At 46.9% G+C, this 16964-nt stretch overlaps 1 protein-coding gene across 2 annotated transcripts in view; it reads left to right on the top strand.

Annotated features, from left to right (window-relative positions):
• The window catches only part of LOC147900184 (uncharacterized), a 108048-nt gene extending 91455 nt beyond the window's left edge, over positions 1-16593 (top strand). For both annotated transcript variants that reach the window (XM_087377373.1, XM_087377372.1), the window contains 5 exons: positions 14444-14558; positions 15482-15536; positions 15914-15961; positions 16109-16168; positions 16256-16593. In XM_087377373.1, the coding sequence (XP_087233499.1) occupies positions 14444-14558; positions 15482-15536; positions 15914-15961; positions 16109-16168; positions 16256-16411 (434 nt within the window). In that variant the 3' untranslated portion in view covers positions 16412-16593. The remainder of the gene's footprint in view (positions 1-14443; positions 14559-15481; positions 15537-15913; positions 15962-16108; positions 16169-16255) is intronic.
• Positions 16594-16964: the final 371 nt, after the last annotated feature.

Below are 16964 nucleotides of genomic sequence, written 5' to 3'. Positions count from 1 at the left end.
ATCGGTTGTATTTGCCTTTGTATTAACCTCCACAGTAACTTCTTTCTTAATCGTTTGCACCTTCGTGTGATGGAGATCTTTAACTATAGAGACTAGCTGAGGAGAAGCTTTGCAAGCTTTCATTACCTCATCCATGATTGCTTGCTTGCGAGGTCCTTCAAGAACTTGTAGTTTAGTTGTCATAGCTGCCAATTGCAAGGGTAACTGTTTCGGCTACCCTCATGGAGCAGCAACAGAGAGCCAATAAGGCTCTCAACATTAGAGTACGTGGGATCCCATGTACCGAGGCTACACCAATGGCAGATGCGATTGCTTTTGTGGCCGCTACTTTGGGTGTGGCTGAGCACAGGATCAAGAGGGCATGGTGGGTGGGGAGAGACCCCAACCGAGAGCAACCCCTAATCATACTCACACTCAAGCACGACTTTCAGCTTTACGACGCAGGTCAGTCCTTTGAGATCAACCAACGATCTCCATGGATGAGGACCTTACCCCTCTACAGGTTGAGGAGAGACGCTCTTTGTTGCAGCAGCGGGATCAGGCCCGAAAGGAGTTGAAGTGGGCAGTGGCTCGAGAGGAACGACTTCTTACAGGTCCCCGTAGGGCACCAATCCCCTCCCCTACATAGGGAAGCGGAGTCTATGAGACTCAGATATCCGAGACCCTATCTTGCACCATTTGGAACTGTAATGGTACCTTATGGTCAGAATCAGGGAACTTCTCGGAATCCTATACAAGTTCCCCAGCTATCCATACCTTAGTCCCTTCCAGCTTGATCTGAAATCTTGTGATTTGAGTGTAATGATAACATATCCTTTGGAGTGTCGTTTATTAGTTGCTCCATCGTCATCATCATCATCCTCATCATCAACCGTCCATTCAATGTTAGGCATGGCTGCTTTGACATGTGCTAAAGTTTCACTAAAGGAGTCCTCCTCTTTGTACCAGTCTTCAGGGAGGAGTCCTACTCTAGTCTTCAATGCATTGTTATGTTTGGCTTCGTGTTCCTTGATCTCTTCTTGAACATCGGTTGTATTTGCCTTTGTATTAACCTCCACAGTAACTTCTTTCTTAATCGTTTGCACCTTCGTGTGATGGAGATCTTTAACTATAGAGACTAGCTGAGGAGAAGCTTTGCAAGCTTTCATTACCTCATCCATGATTGCTTGCTTGCGAGGTCCTTCAAGAACTTGTAGTTTAGTTGTCATAGCTGCCAATTGCAAGGGTAACTGTTTCGGCTACCCTCGTGGAGCAGCAACAGAGAGCCAATAAGGCTCTCAACATTAGAGTACGTGGGATCCCATGTACCGAGGCTACACCAATGGCAGATGCGATTGCTTTTGTGGCCGCTACTTTGGGTGTGGCTGAGCACAGGATCAAGAGGGCATGGTGGGTGGGGAGAGACCCCAACCGAGAGCAACCCCTAATCATACTCACACTCAAGCACGACTTTCAGCTTTACGACGCAGGTCAGTCCTTTGAGATCAACCAACGATCTCCATGGATGAGGACCTTACCCCTCTACAGGTTGAGGAGAGACGCTCTTTGTTGCAGCAGCGGGATCAGGCCCGAAAGGAGTTGAAGTGGGCAGTGGCTCGAGAGGAACGACTTCTTACAGGTCCCCGTAGGGCACCAATCCCCTCCCCTACATAGGGAAGCGGAGTCTATGAGACTCAGATATCCGAGACCCTATCTTGCACCATTTGGAACTGTAATGGTACCTTATGGTCAGAATCAGGGAACTTCTCGGAATCCTATACAAGTTACGACATAGACAGAGACACATCAGAGTCCAGAGCACCCACTATTAGTAGTCAGCGGGTATACATGGGAGTCTGCCTACAAAGATGAGATGAGGGATACAAGGGGAGTTCTAGGGTCAGGTGGAGTCGCAATCCTTTACAGATCCACACTTTTGGGGACCATTTCAGCAGAGCAGAGAGATGCACATTCCAAGTTTCTTTGGATCCGGATTCGGCACATGGACAGCCGGGATCTATTTGTTGTAGTTTGCTACTTCCCCCCCGAGACCTTCCACTTTGCCAAAGATGTTCGAGGTGAGGATGAGACATCTCCATTTGTTGCTCTGTATCAGTCCATAGTTGACTTTTCAAGCCACAGAGAAGTCCTCCTAGTTGGGGACTTCAACGCGAGGACAGGCGCCCGTCAGGTACCAATCCTCGACTTTAGGGATGATTCTACTCTACTGCCAGACATTGACCTTGAGGAGGCAGGTATGCTATGGGTTTCGGCTGATAGACGAGGCCCGTTCACATCTTATGGGCAGGCCCTATTAAACCTCAGCGGGATGCATGATCTCATTATTTATAATGGTCTTGACAGATGGCCCACCTCAGGTGGATTCACGTGCTTTCCACATGGGGGAGGCTCCAACGTTGTTGATTACATCACGTGATCCCTTGCCTTCACATCTCGCATCACTGATTTTACCGTAGCACCTCTCCCTCTAAGGGCTGATCATACCTATCTTTTAGCATTTCCACTCCTTGTTGCACAACACCTTCCCACTGAGTTCTTACTCCACCTACCATGATATACGCTTTGACCGCGATCATTCACCTACTTACTCTGGCCATCTGTATATACTTCTCGCTTATATTGACTTCATACCCTATTAGAGGATCGTGCTGCCCTGATCACCCGCTACACGAGGCTGTCCTTCATGCTTTCCCTCACACCACCTGCTCCACCCATCCACCACCCCCTAGGACCGTACCCTGTAATAGCTGGTACGATGATGAGTGTAAGGCTTTACGCCGTCAACTCAGATTCGAAACCAAAAACAGTCTTCCGAGCGAAGTAGAGATGCTACACGAGTATCATCGACTGGTTCGCAGAAAGAAACTAGATTTCGTTCGTCGGAACGAGGAGTTATTGAACATTTTGTTTAGTAACAACTTTGGCGGAGATTTCTAGAGGGACGGTCCCCCTCTCCACTTACCGACACTCAGGTTTAGTTTGATTATGCACGCACACTTTATGACATCCCAAATCAGCCGGTCCCTAACCTCTCACATATGCCACGTCCCACATCCTGCACCCTCTTCACTATTTCATAATGGCTGAGCGAAGGATCATGAGGGACTATGCACTGAGTTCATTGCATATGGGATTAACCTCCTAGTCCCGATCTTAGCAAAGCTCTTTAATGAAGCTGTTTGTTTGGGGTTTCCATGCACCTGGACCATTAACACTATCTCACCCATCCACAAGGCAGGGGATCCCATGAGCTCGGAGAACTACATGGCCATTATGATTGGACATGTCATGGGCAAGATTTATGCATCAGTACTTGATTCCGAGGTCAGCAGATTTGCAGAGTGTCAAGGACTTAGAGTAGCAGGACAGGTCGGATTTCGGCGTGATCATGGAACCATGGACCACATTCTCACGCTCAGATGTATCATCGAGGAGGCGAGGGCACGGAAGCAGAGGGTTTATTGTTACTTTATGGATTCCACAAGGCATTTGACATGGTTCCGAGAGCCCGTCTCATACGGCGCCTACAAGATTTGGGTTATGACCAGGAGATCATTTGTGCTATCATGGCACTTTACGAGAGAGTTTCAGGCAGAGTTTAGGCAGGGTCTGGGTGGACAGACGAGATCATGAGTACTATCGGGATCAAACAAGGATGTCCATTATCACCTACCTTGTTTGGCTTCTACATTGATGAGCTTAAGACAGTGATGCAGACACAGGGGGTCATAGGTTGCTCTCTTGCGGGCACGCTGATCTGGATATTGCTTTACGCATATGATGTGGCTCTCTTGTCTTTCTCAGTAGAGGGGCTTCAGAGACACATTAACGCACTACAGTCCTTTTGTGAATTTCATAATTTGAAGGTCAACCTGGATAAAACCAAGGTTACGATCTTCAATACATCTCGAGCCGTCATGCGCCAGGAGCAATTCACATTTGATGGGTCACGTGTTGAGATAGTTTCATCATACACTTACCTTGGGCTTGTCTTTTCCGGACCCATCTTCACTATGAGACCCGCGATGCAAGCACGCTTTAGTAGAGGATATGCTTCATTGGCCAGACTAGAGAGGCAGTGCTTCCGCTCGCACTTTCAGGATCCACATACCAAGGGGTTGCTTTTTGACTTCTTGGTCTGTCCAGCGGGGATGTACGGCAGTCCATCTTGGGGGCCAGCCTTGTCGGATACATAGTGGGCCCATGTGGAGCGGCTATAGGTTCTCATGTTATCACAAATGATTTGTGGTAAGCCATCCATTCCTCACTAGATCATTCAGGTTGAGTTTGGGTCACCCCCATTACAGCTAGATGCTGCATTTCAGGTCATCACGTATCTGTACCGAGTCAGGGAGTATGGGGATTACGCCCAGATGGCTAGCACTATCCTCTTCTATGGCACTTGCAGCAGGAGGGAACCAGAGGTGCTGGTATGCATGTACAGAGAGATGGTTTGAGCGATTGGGGCTCCACATGGATAGACTACCTCCCTTCCAGTATAGCATGGATGCTCTGTTTTCTCCCCTCCTATCATACGAGGTCAACCAGGTTATCTGTGAGGATCTATTACAGCTACACACATTCCGGACGTGGTTGGGACCGAGTGAACTCCTAGTGAAGCTTAGCTTCTACAGAGATCACTTATTACATATCACAGCGGAGGGTTTCATTGACCCACCAGGATACACGCAGATTTACTTACCCCACTCACTGAGGATCTGTCTCTTCACATAGACTTCGTATCGAGAGCGGCAGAGTAGAGCGACTACCCAGGGAGAGGCGCATATGCACATTGTGTGACATGCAGGAGGTTGAGATAGAGGAGCACTTCATCTTCAGGTGTCCTGTTTACTATGATATCCGAGGGCGTTTCTACTGCCTTTTCAGAGATAGCTACGGGATTTTGGCCCGAGAGCATCCCACCCTGTCCATGGATGAGGATTTGACACCACTACAGATTGAGGAGCGACGAGTTCTTCTCAAGCAACAGGAAGTTGCCCACAAGGAGGGGAAATGGGCCGTGGTCTGAGATGGTATGTTGTTGACTGACACCAGTCGGGCTCCTATCCGCCGTACCCCCTAGGGGGACGGGGCCTATGAGACTCAGGTTTCCGAGACCCTAGCCTGCACCATTTGGAACTGTAATGGTACCTTATGGTCAAACCCAGGGAACTTCTCGGAATCTTACACAAGACGAGACATAGTCTTTTATGCGGAGACACACCAAAGCCCAGAGCATCCACTACCGATAGTCAGTGGCTACATATGGGAGTCAGCCTTCAGGGATGAGACGAGGGATACAGGAGGAGTTCGAGGATCAGGCAGGGTCATAGTATTGTACAGGTCTTCCCTCGCTAGAGCGAGAGGAAGGACGCACACTCCCGATTCATGTGGATCCGGATCTGACGCACAGCCACTCGTGACCTTTTCATAGCAATATGCTACTTCCCGCCAGACACATCCCACTTCGCCAAAGTGGCACGAGAGGAGGGTGAGACATCGCCATATGCACCCTTACATCAGGATATTCCAGACCTTTTAGCCCGCGGGGAAGTTCTCCTTGTTGGGGACTTCAACGCTAGGACGAGCACGCGCCAGGCACCACTCCTAGACTTCTGAGATGACTCTATCATGCTACCAGACATGGACCTAGACGGAGCAGGTATGACCCGGATCTCATCGGACCGACACGGGCCTGTTACACCATATGGACACGCGCTCCTTGATCTGGGCAGGATGCATGATTTCATCATCTACAACGGGCTTGACCTATGGCCCTTCTCAGGTGGTTTTACTTGCTTCTCACATGGGGGGGGCACTAGTATAGTAGATTACATCATGGGATCCCCTACCTTCACCTCATGTATCACCGACTTCACCGTAGCACCACTCCCTCCAGGAGCTGATCACACATACCTATTCTTCACTATCGCCACCCCACGCTTAGCCACACCACACACACCATATAGTAAGCACGACACCTATCACGACATACACTTTGATCACAGTCTCTCCCCTGCCTACTCTGGACGCCTAAACATACTCCTAACCTACATCAATCACATACCACTCATAGAGGACCGTGCTGCCTTGATTAGTCGCACACTCCACGAGACTGTCCTCCAAATCTTTCCCCATACCACACGGTCCACTAAACTACCACCTCTTGGTTCTGTACCCTGTAACAATTGGTACGATGCAGAGTGCAAGGCTTATCACCGACAACTCCGACTTGAAACCAGATGTCACCTCTCGAAACACCAGACACGGTATGCAAGTACTGACGTCTCGTACATCAGAAGAAGCAGGCATTTCTTCGTCGAAATGAGGAGGAGCTGCTGAACATCTTGTACAGCAATAACTCTAAGGATTTTTGGCGGAGATTCCTTGAGCGTAGGTCTCCATCACCCCTCACCCACACGAGAGTTTGGCACACGTATGCACGCCATCTTTATGATGTCCCACACCAGCCTACTCCAGATTTTCATACGTGTTTGCCCCACCACTTGCACGTTGTTCACCAGAGAGGGAGTCAAGGACGCGACATTGAAACTGCACAATGGCCGAGCTAAGGATCACGAGGGGCTATGCACTAAGTTTATCGCATATGGGATCGACACGTCAGCCCCGATCCTAGCAAAGCTATTCAATGACGCTATTTGCCTTGGCTTCCCCCGCACTTGGACACTCAACACAATCACCCCCATCCACAAGGCAGGGGATCCCATGGACCCGAGTAACTACATGACTATCATGATTGGACATGTGATGTCCAAGATCTATGCAATAGTATTGGATGCGTCGGTCAGCCTATTCGCAGAGATGAGAGGGCTTAGAGCAGAGGGTCAGGCCGGTTTCAGGTGAGACCATGGGACTATGGATCATATACTCACACTCAGGAGTGTCATTGAGGAGGCCAGATCATAGAAGGAGAGGGTATATTGCTGCTTTGTGGATTTCTCCAAAGCCTTTGACACAGTATCTCGAGCTCGTCTCATCGCACGCCTACAGACACTGGGATTTGATCAGGAGATCATCTGGGCAGTTCTTGGTCCGACTAGCCAGTATGTATGGCAGCCCTTGTTGAGGACCTGACATGTCAGAGATAGAGTGGATACGGGTCGAGTGCCTGCAGATCCTCATGCTCTCACGGATGATCCGGGGGAAACCATCTGTACCACATCACATCATTCAGGCCGAGTTTGGTGCTTCTCCACTCCAGCTAGATGCAGCCTTTCATACCATCACATATCTACACCGGGTTAGATCATATGGGGACTGCACATCAGGGAGACAGAGGTTGCCATGGTTGGCTCTCGATTACTCCATGAGGTTGGCAGCAGAGGGAGATGAGCGATGCTGGTATGCACGGACTCACAGATGGTTTGTGAGACTAGGGTTTCACATCGATAGGATACCTCCTTTTTAGTACAGTTTAGATGCCCCTCCGGTACTCCCACCCACCATCCCGATTGGGCCACACACCAACCAAGTCATTCGAGAGGATCTCCTGCAGCTACACACCTTTAGGACCTGGTTGGAGCCGAGGGAGCTTCCAGTGAAGTTGAGTTTCTACAGAGATTACTGTCTTCGTATTTTGGAGAAGGGATTCATCACACCACCGGGGTACACTGAGCTTCATATGCCTCACAGTTTCGGGTATCATCACACCGTCTCCGCATAGAGAGCGGCAGAGCAGAGGGGATCCCTAGGGAGCATCACATATGCATATTGTGCGACTATCAGGAGGTTGAGTCGGAGGAGCATTTTATTTTCAGGTGCCTAGTGTACTACGAGATCTGAGGTCGCTACCACTGTCTCTTCAGAGATGGCTCTGGGCTCCTTTCCAGATTTCTCGCCTACCCAGATTAGAGATGCCTTGCGGCCTTCATTCACGAGGGGGTCTGACACAGAGAGTACTTACTCAGGTGACGGGGCTTGACCACACCATCAGACCCCTCTCAGAGCAGGATCACAGAGTTCTTCCCATCGAGTGACATTGATCATCGAGTCTCTAGCCACAGACGTGACAGAGACCTCGACCCGACAACCGCAGCACGACACATGAGACATCGAGGGGACACACAGATCACTCTCGGGGACCTCCCGTCATTGTTTCGACCCGGGATACATCCCATGGGAGTCATGGTGGCTCTGGTCTTGCGTTGAGCCTCCTCCAGGAGATCGAGACGCACGGCACCCCTTGATGGATGCCAGCGTCCCATCACCGGTTATGCACCAGCCAGGGCGACATGACATATGGAGGATTCCGCTCCGCTCCAGTCTTTTTTCTTTTCATTGTCACACCCAGATGTATTTGATTATGTATGATCAGACTTAGGATTCAACACGGGTGATGATGCTCGTTTTAGTAGCTCCACCCTTACTGTGATTTGTATAAGGTTTTCTTTCAGTCTCATAGACCCATTGGTCTTCTGAAGACTCTAATAAAATTTATTTATTTCTTTCTTTCTCCTACCCAGACCAATGATGTTTGGTAGGTTTCATTTATGAGGTACTCAGACACCGCGAGAGGATACTTCGAGCACGGAGACAGGTTCAGACTGCTTCCTTGGTTGATCCCTTTCAGAGCTCTATCACGGAGTTTTTTCAGTTAGATCACATGGACCCCCACGAGACGAGGCCTCGACATGACTGTGACTCGAAGCCTGTGACCTGCCAGCTCAAACAGAGGGTTGACACACAGATCACACTTGGGGACATCCCCTCCCTGTTTAGAGTCGGGGCCCAACCGACAGGGGTCACAGTAGCCCTAGTTAGACGCAGAGCTATGACCAGGAGACGTGCCAAGGCTGCACCTTTGAGTGGCCGACAACACTCTACCGCTGATTTCATGCCCCCATTGCCTCACCCACCCTGATGTCGTGATGATGATGATGATGATGATGATGATGAGATTGATATATAGTCGACCACCGACATGACTATGTTGTACTTTGGACTTAGTACTACCATTCTGCATTTTCTGCATTTTGCATTGGTGTGGATGCTCGTTTAGTAGCTCCACCACCACAGCTCGTTTGTACCAGGTTTTTCATAGTCTCATAGACCCATCAGTCTTCCGAAGACTTTAATAAACTTCTTTCTTTCTTTCTTACCTCCACTGTAGATAAAAAATATGTTCATGTTGACCAAGGATGGGTATCATTAGACCTCCACGATCGAACATATGCGCATAAGGAGATGGTGTCCTAGCTGCAACTGTAGCGTATCGAGTCTTGTTGGCCGGAGTCGTTGGGGTAGAGGGAGGTTTCAAGGGGGATTTCGAAGAGAGGCTGGGCCACTCTATGCTAGCAATATTTGAAGAACCCCTCGAGTGGCAATGTATCAAGTCTTGTTGGCTGGAGTCATTGGGGTAGAGGGAGGTTCGAGGGGGATTTCAAAGAGAGGCTGGGCCACTCTGTGCTAGTCATATCGGAAGAACCCTCGAGCGGAGGTAAATTAAACTTGTTGTTGTGAGCAGAAGGTAATGGCCTGCAAACTGGGACCTTGCGAGCTAAGGCAACCTTGAGGACGAAATGAGGTGCAAGTAGACAAACTGGGGCACGAGTACGGAGTTGCTGGCGGCGCTGTTGACCCAAGAGCTGTGCTGTTGGAGGTGCGGACTCTGTGCTTGTTGCTGGCGGTGCGAGTGCCCGAGAGCTGTGGCGAACGCCCACAAAGGACTATGATTAGTCTAGAAAATTAGAATGCATGCATTGGCTAATCTTTCATGGGTGAAATGTGTTTGGTGGTGTTTTATTTGTGGCAGGTGCTTGAAGAGGGCTAAAATTCCCACATTTTAATTGGGAAAGGCATGCAAAAGTGGACGTCCTAAGTGCTAGAGGAGCCACACATTCGAAATTGCTATTTTTAGTTGGAACTATGCCAATTAGAAGGAACTCACCTCTACTATTTAGAAGGCGTTTTTGAGAGCAGCTGCTCTTTTGTATTCTGCGATTTGCTCTAGCTTCTTCTCTACGCTCTGTGAGAGCTGAATTTTGTAGCAAACTATTGAATTCTCAAATAAAAACCTTTGGGAGGCCAGCCCTGGTGGTAACGATTTCAGGCTGAGAACATCTTCCATGCAAGCAATCGAAGCCCAAAAGAGCAGCCAGATACAGGCAGGGTGCAACTAATTTATTTTGCCCTTGTTCCTATAGGGGGGAGAACCCCTGGTACAGTTGTGAATCAGTTTCATAGTGCGGCCAGCAAAGTCAGGTCCTTGCCCTAACTGATTGCCAACTTTGGGGGAATGATTTGACCCATCTAGATGTGCGAACAGATTGTGTTTTTGCTCTCCAGGAATGAATTCGAAATTCTGAACAGCCTGTTTTGATGGTAGGATCAGGAGAGCATGGAAGTTTGAATACTAGGCCGCCCAGCAAGAAGGAGCCTGAGGTACCGTTGATGACCTTGTTGAAGATTTTATTAAGGCCAAGATATTAAAAAATCCACGGTTTTAGCATTCTTTTGAAGCAGGTTCCCTTGAAAAATTTGCCAAGCCAGTGTCTGTTACTTCCCCCAAGGAATCTAAATGGAAGCATTCTTCAAACCCCTCATCGAACTTCTTCAGCATGTTCATCCAACTCCCCCAGAAGGGGGTGTATACATGGCTGTTGGCTTCACTAGTGTATCAAACAGCCATCCCTTGTTGGAGGGTTCTAGAAGTGTGCTTGAAAGCATTGTTGCTTTAGTATGGCTAGAGCTCCCTGTCCTTGTGTAAGCCGTGCCCTGGCTGCATGAATCATCGTGAAAACTGGCCTTATGAAAACTACCTTGAGATAAGTGTATGAATGCACAATCTCCGCTGGCTCTACCAGTAAGTGAAGCTGTGACTGCTCGTGAAGTGTTGAAGATCATATCCTTGGTCTTGCCAAGGTTGATTGTCAAGTCTTTCTCCCTACAAATCAACTCTAGGGCCTGCAGATGTCTCTGTAGGCTTGCTGTTGAAGAGGATATGAGGATTATGTCATGAGCATTTAACAATATCTGTATCATCAAACCAGAAAGCAATGTTCCCTTACCTCCTAGGCGATCAATGAAGTTCATGATCTCGTCAATGTAGAACCCAAAGAGTGTCGATAAGAAGGGGCAACCTTGCTTCACTCCAATCGTGCTCTCCATGTGACTGACTCATATCATGTCTCATGGAAGAAGGGAGGAGGAGGAGGAGGGAGGAAGGAGGAGGAGGAGGGAGGAGGAAAGAGGAGGAGGAAGGAGGGAGGGGGAAAGAGGAGGAGGGAGGAGTGCAAGAGTGAGAGCATGCTAGAACACAATAGCGTGAGAAAGCATGGACACTTGGAGACGATTTGCGCAAGAACAACAAAGTTGTACTGAACACAAAGCCACTCAAGAGTGGGATCTTCATTCCATAGAGAGAGATTTATACATGAGGGTCCCTTCATTGGTGAAGGTACCTTTGGGTCCCTTCACTTGTGAAGGTACTTGTGAAGATACCTTTGGGTCCCTTCACTTGTGAATGTACTTTTGGGTTCCTTCACTTGTGAAGGTACTTGTGAAGATTGTGTCCTAAGTCTTGTTGACGTATGACGCGAGATCTCATTTGTTTGCACTTATCATCAAATCATGGGTTTTGGGGCATCTTCCCATGTAGGGAGCATGCTACGGATCGAGTCGTGGGAAGGATCTGGCGACAGCATTCTGAACCACTGATAGTAGAGTGCTTGAAGCATGGGCGAGGTCTATATTATCTCCTCTCCAAGGGAGGTCAGTAGCTGATGGGACAAGTGGCTCATCAAGGGCATGGTCAAAGTGCATCTTGACACGGATGGGGGTAGAAGGGTCCTGTCCTGCAGTTTTTTTATAGTGGAGATGCTAAATGTCAAATAGGAGTGGCTAGGGCCGAGTGGGGAGGGAGGTACAGTAAAGTCATGCGACACAAAAGTTGGGGACCCCATCAGGTAGTCCACGGTACTCGTTCCCCCTCGATGTGGGAAACAAGCGAGCCCTTTGGATAATGGCCATCTATGAAGACCGTTATATATGATCAAGCTGTGCATTGCTCCCATCTGTAATAAGTGTCATGTCACATTTGGTGCATCCTCTTAAGTGCCTCATATCCAAAGCTCTACTGAATCTATCTTTGGTACTTTGAGGGGGTCTAATCCAAAGTCAAGCAAACCCACTTGTCTGCTCCCCATACGTGAAGTGATGATGTTCGAAGAAGTTGGCCCATGGCTATCCATAGTGCATGTAATAGACGTATGTGCAAATATCCTGGTGCCTGAATGAAATCAACCTCAATGGCATGCGCCTGTATCGGGAAGACCCATGTATGCTGAGTTTAAACTTGCCACCAATCATCCGTGATAACGCAATGGATCTTCTATCTTGTCAGTCGTGATGCAAGGAGTACTGATATGGAGGGAGATGATCAATGGATATGCCTCGAGCATGGAACCATTTGGTGGGTTGTGGATACCAACAACTCATATCTGCATCGACTGCTAGCTGCATAGAGGATGTGCAGGCCGTCCATGGTAGCCTTTGTATGCCCATGTTAGTCTTGCCATATGCCTGGACCGTGTCCAACTATGTGATGATTTGGAATGAGAGGTCTTTATGCATGGGACGGATTGCAAGCTCGGCCAGTGCAGTGTCATGCGGTGTGCACCTCTTCCCATGGATCATGCAAGAGAGCATTATGACATGTAGCCTCTCAAATCCAGCCCCTTAAATCTTGTGAAATCCGGCTTCTACATATGACTAGGTAGTCAAAGAGGAGGGATTTCGTGTGTATATGCTGAAAGTGTGCTTGGAAACCTCTTTCCTAATCTTGGTAGTGACACACGTACTATGGCTAGCCTAGCTTGAGCCGTTGGTCTCATGTTGAACAAGGTCTTGCGAAAGTGCACCCAAGCTATACATATGATGTGAAAATCTGGACCTCTGCCCCCATGAAGGTGAATGAATTGGGCGGAGATGGGCGTCACTGTTTTGAAGATATAATCTTGGTCTTGCCAAGATTGACATTCACGTGCCGGCTGTCACGAAATGCCTATAACGCCACCAAATGGCTGTGTAGACCTAGGATAACATCATCTGCATAGAGCAGGATATGGACTAAAGTCTTTGCTAGTGGCAAACCATGCCCTCATAGTGTGTCCACAAAGGATTCCAACTCATCAACGTGAAGACCGAAGAGGGCGGGGGACAATGGGCATCCCTATTTCACATCGATGGTGCTACTCAACTCCTCAAACATGCCCTGTGCAGCATGTAGTATGCATGCAACGCTCTCATAAAGTGACATGACTGCCCAAATAACATCTGAAATCCCCAAAACCTGCCTATCTTGGAGAGGGGACCTACCAAGCCCCTCCCACCACATCCTTGAGATGGCCCCCTCAAATCTCTTGAATCTTGCTTTTGGCTCCTCTTAGATGGGCGAGTGCACTCAAACTCTCCTTGAGGTGCTAGGGTAGCTTACTCAATGTCCCTAAGGATCTCCTTGCCCACTCTCTTAATTTGCCCACCGAATATGCATATGCTGCCCCAACATACGACCCTCTTGGTCTTAAACTCTGGGGGCCAGTTCAAGGGCTATCAATCGAAATCATCCTTGCCCTAGGGGCTAGCCCAACTAAGGCTATTTGAGAGATGCCGACACACTTTCATCAAGCTTCGCATTGGTAGCCACCTCTTCCATGTGAGGGAGGCCTCTATGAACATCCATTGGTAAGATTGCTGCCACTATTGTGTTCCTTTGAAGCCCATGGCATAGCAGGAGCTTCCAAGACTTGGAGCCTAGATCCAAATCCCTGACCATGAGCTTTCCCAACATCCCCCTTCTTTGCATCTCTAGATTGCGAGATACCTAAGTTGTCACATGGGACTAGATATCTCAACAGAGCAGCAGATTGCCCCAGTGTTAGAGAGCATTGTTGCATTGAACGACGCTCTCTAACACTGGGGAAATCTGCTGCTCTGTTGAAATATCTAGTCCCACGTGACAACTTAGGTATCTCGCAATTTGCACTCAGGGAATTCAATGGAAGCTAAGGTCAATGTCCCATAGTTGGAGCTCCTCAGAGCCTGTGGTAAAACCAAGTGGCATATGTCAATTGATCTTGGGTCTCGAAGGTGTGTTGTTTGACTCTCAGATGATACAACCCTGTTCGTGGAAGGCCCGTCTGAGAGTCTAGAGAGGGTTCGTCTTTCTAGATGTTTTGATTTCTCAACGTCTGAGTGATTGGAAGCGTACGAACAGGATTTCCACCGTTCATGTATTCTGTCATTTTGAAGTATGCTATTATGAATCATCCATGCACAATCGAGCGTTTTTCACAACTCAACTACTCTTATCTTATTATATACTTAGCATTATCTTCATACTTTACTTGTCATAGTGCTTTTTCATGTTTCTGTGCAGCTTCATACTTATTTTAGATCATTGGTCTGTGCTACTTCTTTACTTCAGCAGAGAAGAGGGACGGTTTGAGACAAGCACCCTTGCAGAACCTAGGGCGAACTGATCCTGTCTTGGAGCCGATGAGCCAGTTTCCAATCTTTCCTCAGTCAAAACCACCATTTTTGTAAGGAGATGTGCTAACTACATCGTGCTTTTCTTGATGGTTACTGTGATTGAATTTAATATAGTCACTTTCGCACAATTCAGATTGCAAAGATGATGTTGAATGAAACCACCGTGGCATGTACAAATGACATTATCTGCTCTCACAAGCTCAGATACTGTTGACATTGATGAATGTAGTAAATTGTCATGAACTCATAAGACTCAGGTTTTTAAATTCAGCACCTGTAGCATCCCTCTTTGCACATGCCATTAAAGACTGGAAACAGCATTAAAAGGAACAAATTTCCATTGTGTGATAGAAGGCTGGTTAGTGACTAGTCTGCTTATAAAGTCAAATGTGATCTATTACCTACGTCTATTCCTTCCCTCTGTAGCAAGGCTGTGGAGGAAGTTTTCCCTGTTTCTTGAACCTTTCGTATTTTTTTAGCAATCTATTGATAATTTCTAGATCTATAGTACTACTGCAAAATCTTGATTGGTTGTAGTAATACTGCTCTTGGAGAGCTTGTTTTCACATTAAACAAAATGGATGAAAAAGGATTCATGTATGCAAGGTTGAAATGGTCTGTGCATGGTGATTCTTTAGAGGACATCAAACAGAAGGCTTCTTGTTGCTTTGCAAATCTGAAAGAACTTGGATTACGTCCAAAGCTTAGTATGAAGAAAGACCTTTTACAGCAGCAAATTTGAAGTTCAGTACAAGAACAGTTTTATAGACTAAGCTGTGAATAGAATACAGCAAATCAGTTAACAATCATGAAGGTAGCTGTCAGCAAAACACAGTTCATTCAAGAAACATACAGCATGCTCCCTTCTCATTCATATCATGCCATTTCGCTTCCTGGACTCACACAACCATTGTCTTTGAGCATGAAGGGAGTTGGAAATGTGAATATTTCTTACACTAGTGTTATATGGCAGGGAGGAGTGTGGACTACATATGCCTAAATCCCGAAGTATGCCCGCACAAAATCAGGTATTTCAATTGAAAAAATAATTTTGCTGAGATTTGGAGGAGACAAAATTGATGCTATGTAAGAGACACTCATGTTAAGGCACACCGGGATCTTTTGTAATATCAGAAATGATTATGGATCCACTTTGGCCTTGGCACTTGCCGCCAAAGGCAAGTCGCAGTATCCATTTTTCCTTTGCTTAAGCCTCTGTAGTCAATGCCGTTTTATACATGCATGACTCGACATTCTTTTGGCAAGGCTATGGTAAAGCAATCACTTGTTTCCAAATATTTTAGATTTTACGCCACATAGAACTCAGCTGACTCACATCAATTTTTTGTTTTAGAATAGCATATTGAGAACTCTAACCTTAAGCACACTTGTGTGCATCTAATAGGATATGCCGAAGCAGACATTGCCAATCTCAGGAGCTCCCAACGTGCGGGTATGTTCTTGCATAGAGTGCTCAAATGATTAAATCATGTAGAGCAGAAATAACTCATCACAAGGGTTTAATGTATTATGATGTTTCCTGATGATTTTGATGTTCATAATGGACTGGTGATGAGAAGCCTTTGTCTTCCTTATGCAGTATTTTCCTTCTGCGTCAATGAATGCAACAGTTCAGGCAGTGCGACAAAAAATGCACCAAGTAAGAGCTAGCTTTCTCCAGTTCTGGTGCTATATGATAAACCGTTTAGTAATTCTCTGAATTCATCTTCTTTGATTTCTATGACAGATTGAAAGTAGTGGTCTGGTATCTGGGGGGATACCTTCCAAATCATTGAAAACCCTTAATGAGAGGCAACTTAACGTTGAACAACGTGAATGTACAACTCAATTAGTGGGTAATCCTGAGAAGAAGCCCCGGCTAGACAATAGACGTAGAATTTAATAAAATTTCCATGTGTTTTCACTTTCATCAGTGCAGCAACCAACAGAAGCAGAACTGAACTAAATAACTGGAAAAGAAGGCCCTTGAAGAATGTGTATTCAATACAAACTGCAAATTCCATGCATTTGCAGTAGCAAATGAAATGAAGTTGTTGAGTGTGAAGATTTGGTTTTCGGTCTGAATATCTTCACCTAGTTTATATTTTAAAGTACGAATTTAGGTGTTTACTTGGCCAGCACTAGAGCGTTTTATGAAACTCTAAAATCGTGCGAAGCCATGTGGCACTTTCGAACCCGTTAGATCAACTGACCTATTATTAGCTACTTACATAGCTGTTAGCCCATATACTTAGGAGCTGACCAAGCATTCTAGTTTTGATATACATATATATAGATGAATCCACGGGGATGAGCATTTTTCGAGTGTCCGAGTGAAGATTAAAAAAAGCTTCCAACTATGTAAAAACATGACAATAATAGATCGGAACAAAACATAGTTTCACTTAAAAATATGCAAACTATTATAGCAATGCCTATTTTATACTCAAATATTT

This window comes from Dipteris shenzhenensis, chromosome 7 (assembly GCF_047967505.1).
Source record: "Dipteris shenzhenensis isolate YYH24624 ecotype China chromosome 7, Dip_SZ_1.0, whole genome shotgun sequence".
In the NCBI taxonomy this organism is placed as follows: Eukaryota; Viridiplantae; Streptophyta; class Polypodiopsida; order Gleicheniales; family Dipteridaceae; genus Dipteris; species Dipteris shenzhenensis.
This window is presented reverse-complemented; position numbering and strand designations above follow the sequence as displayed.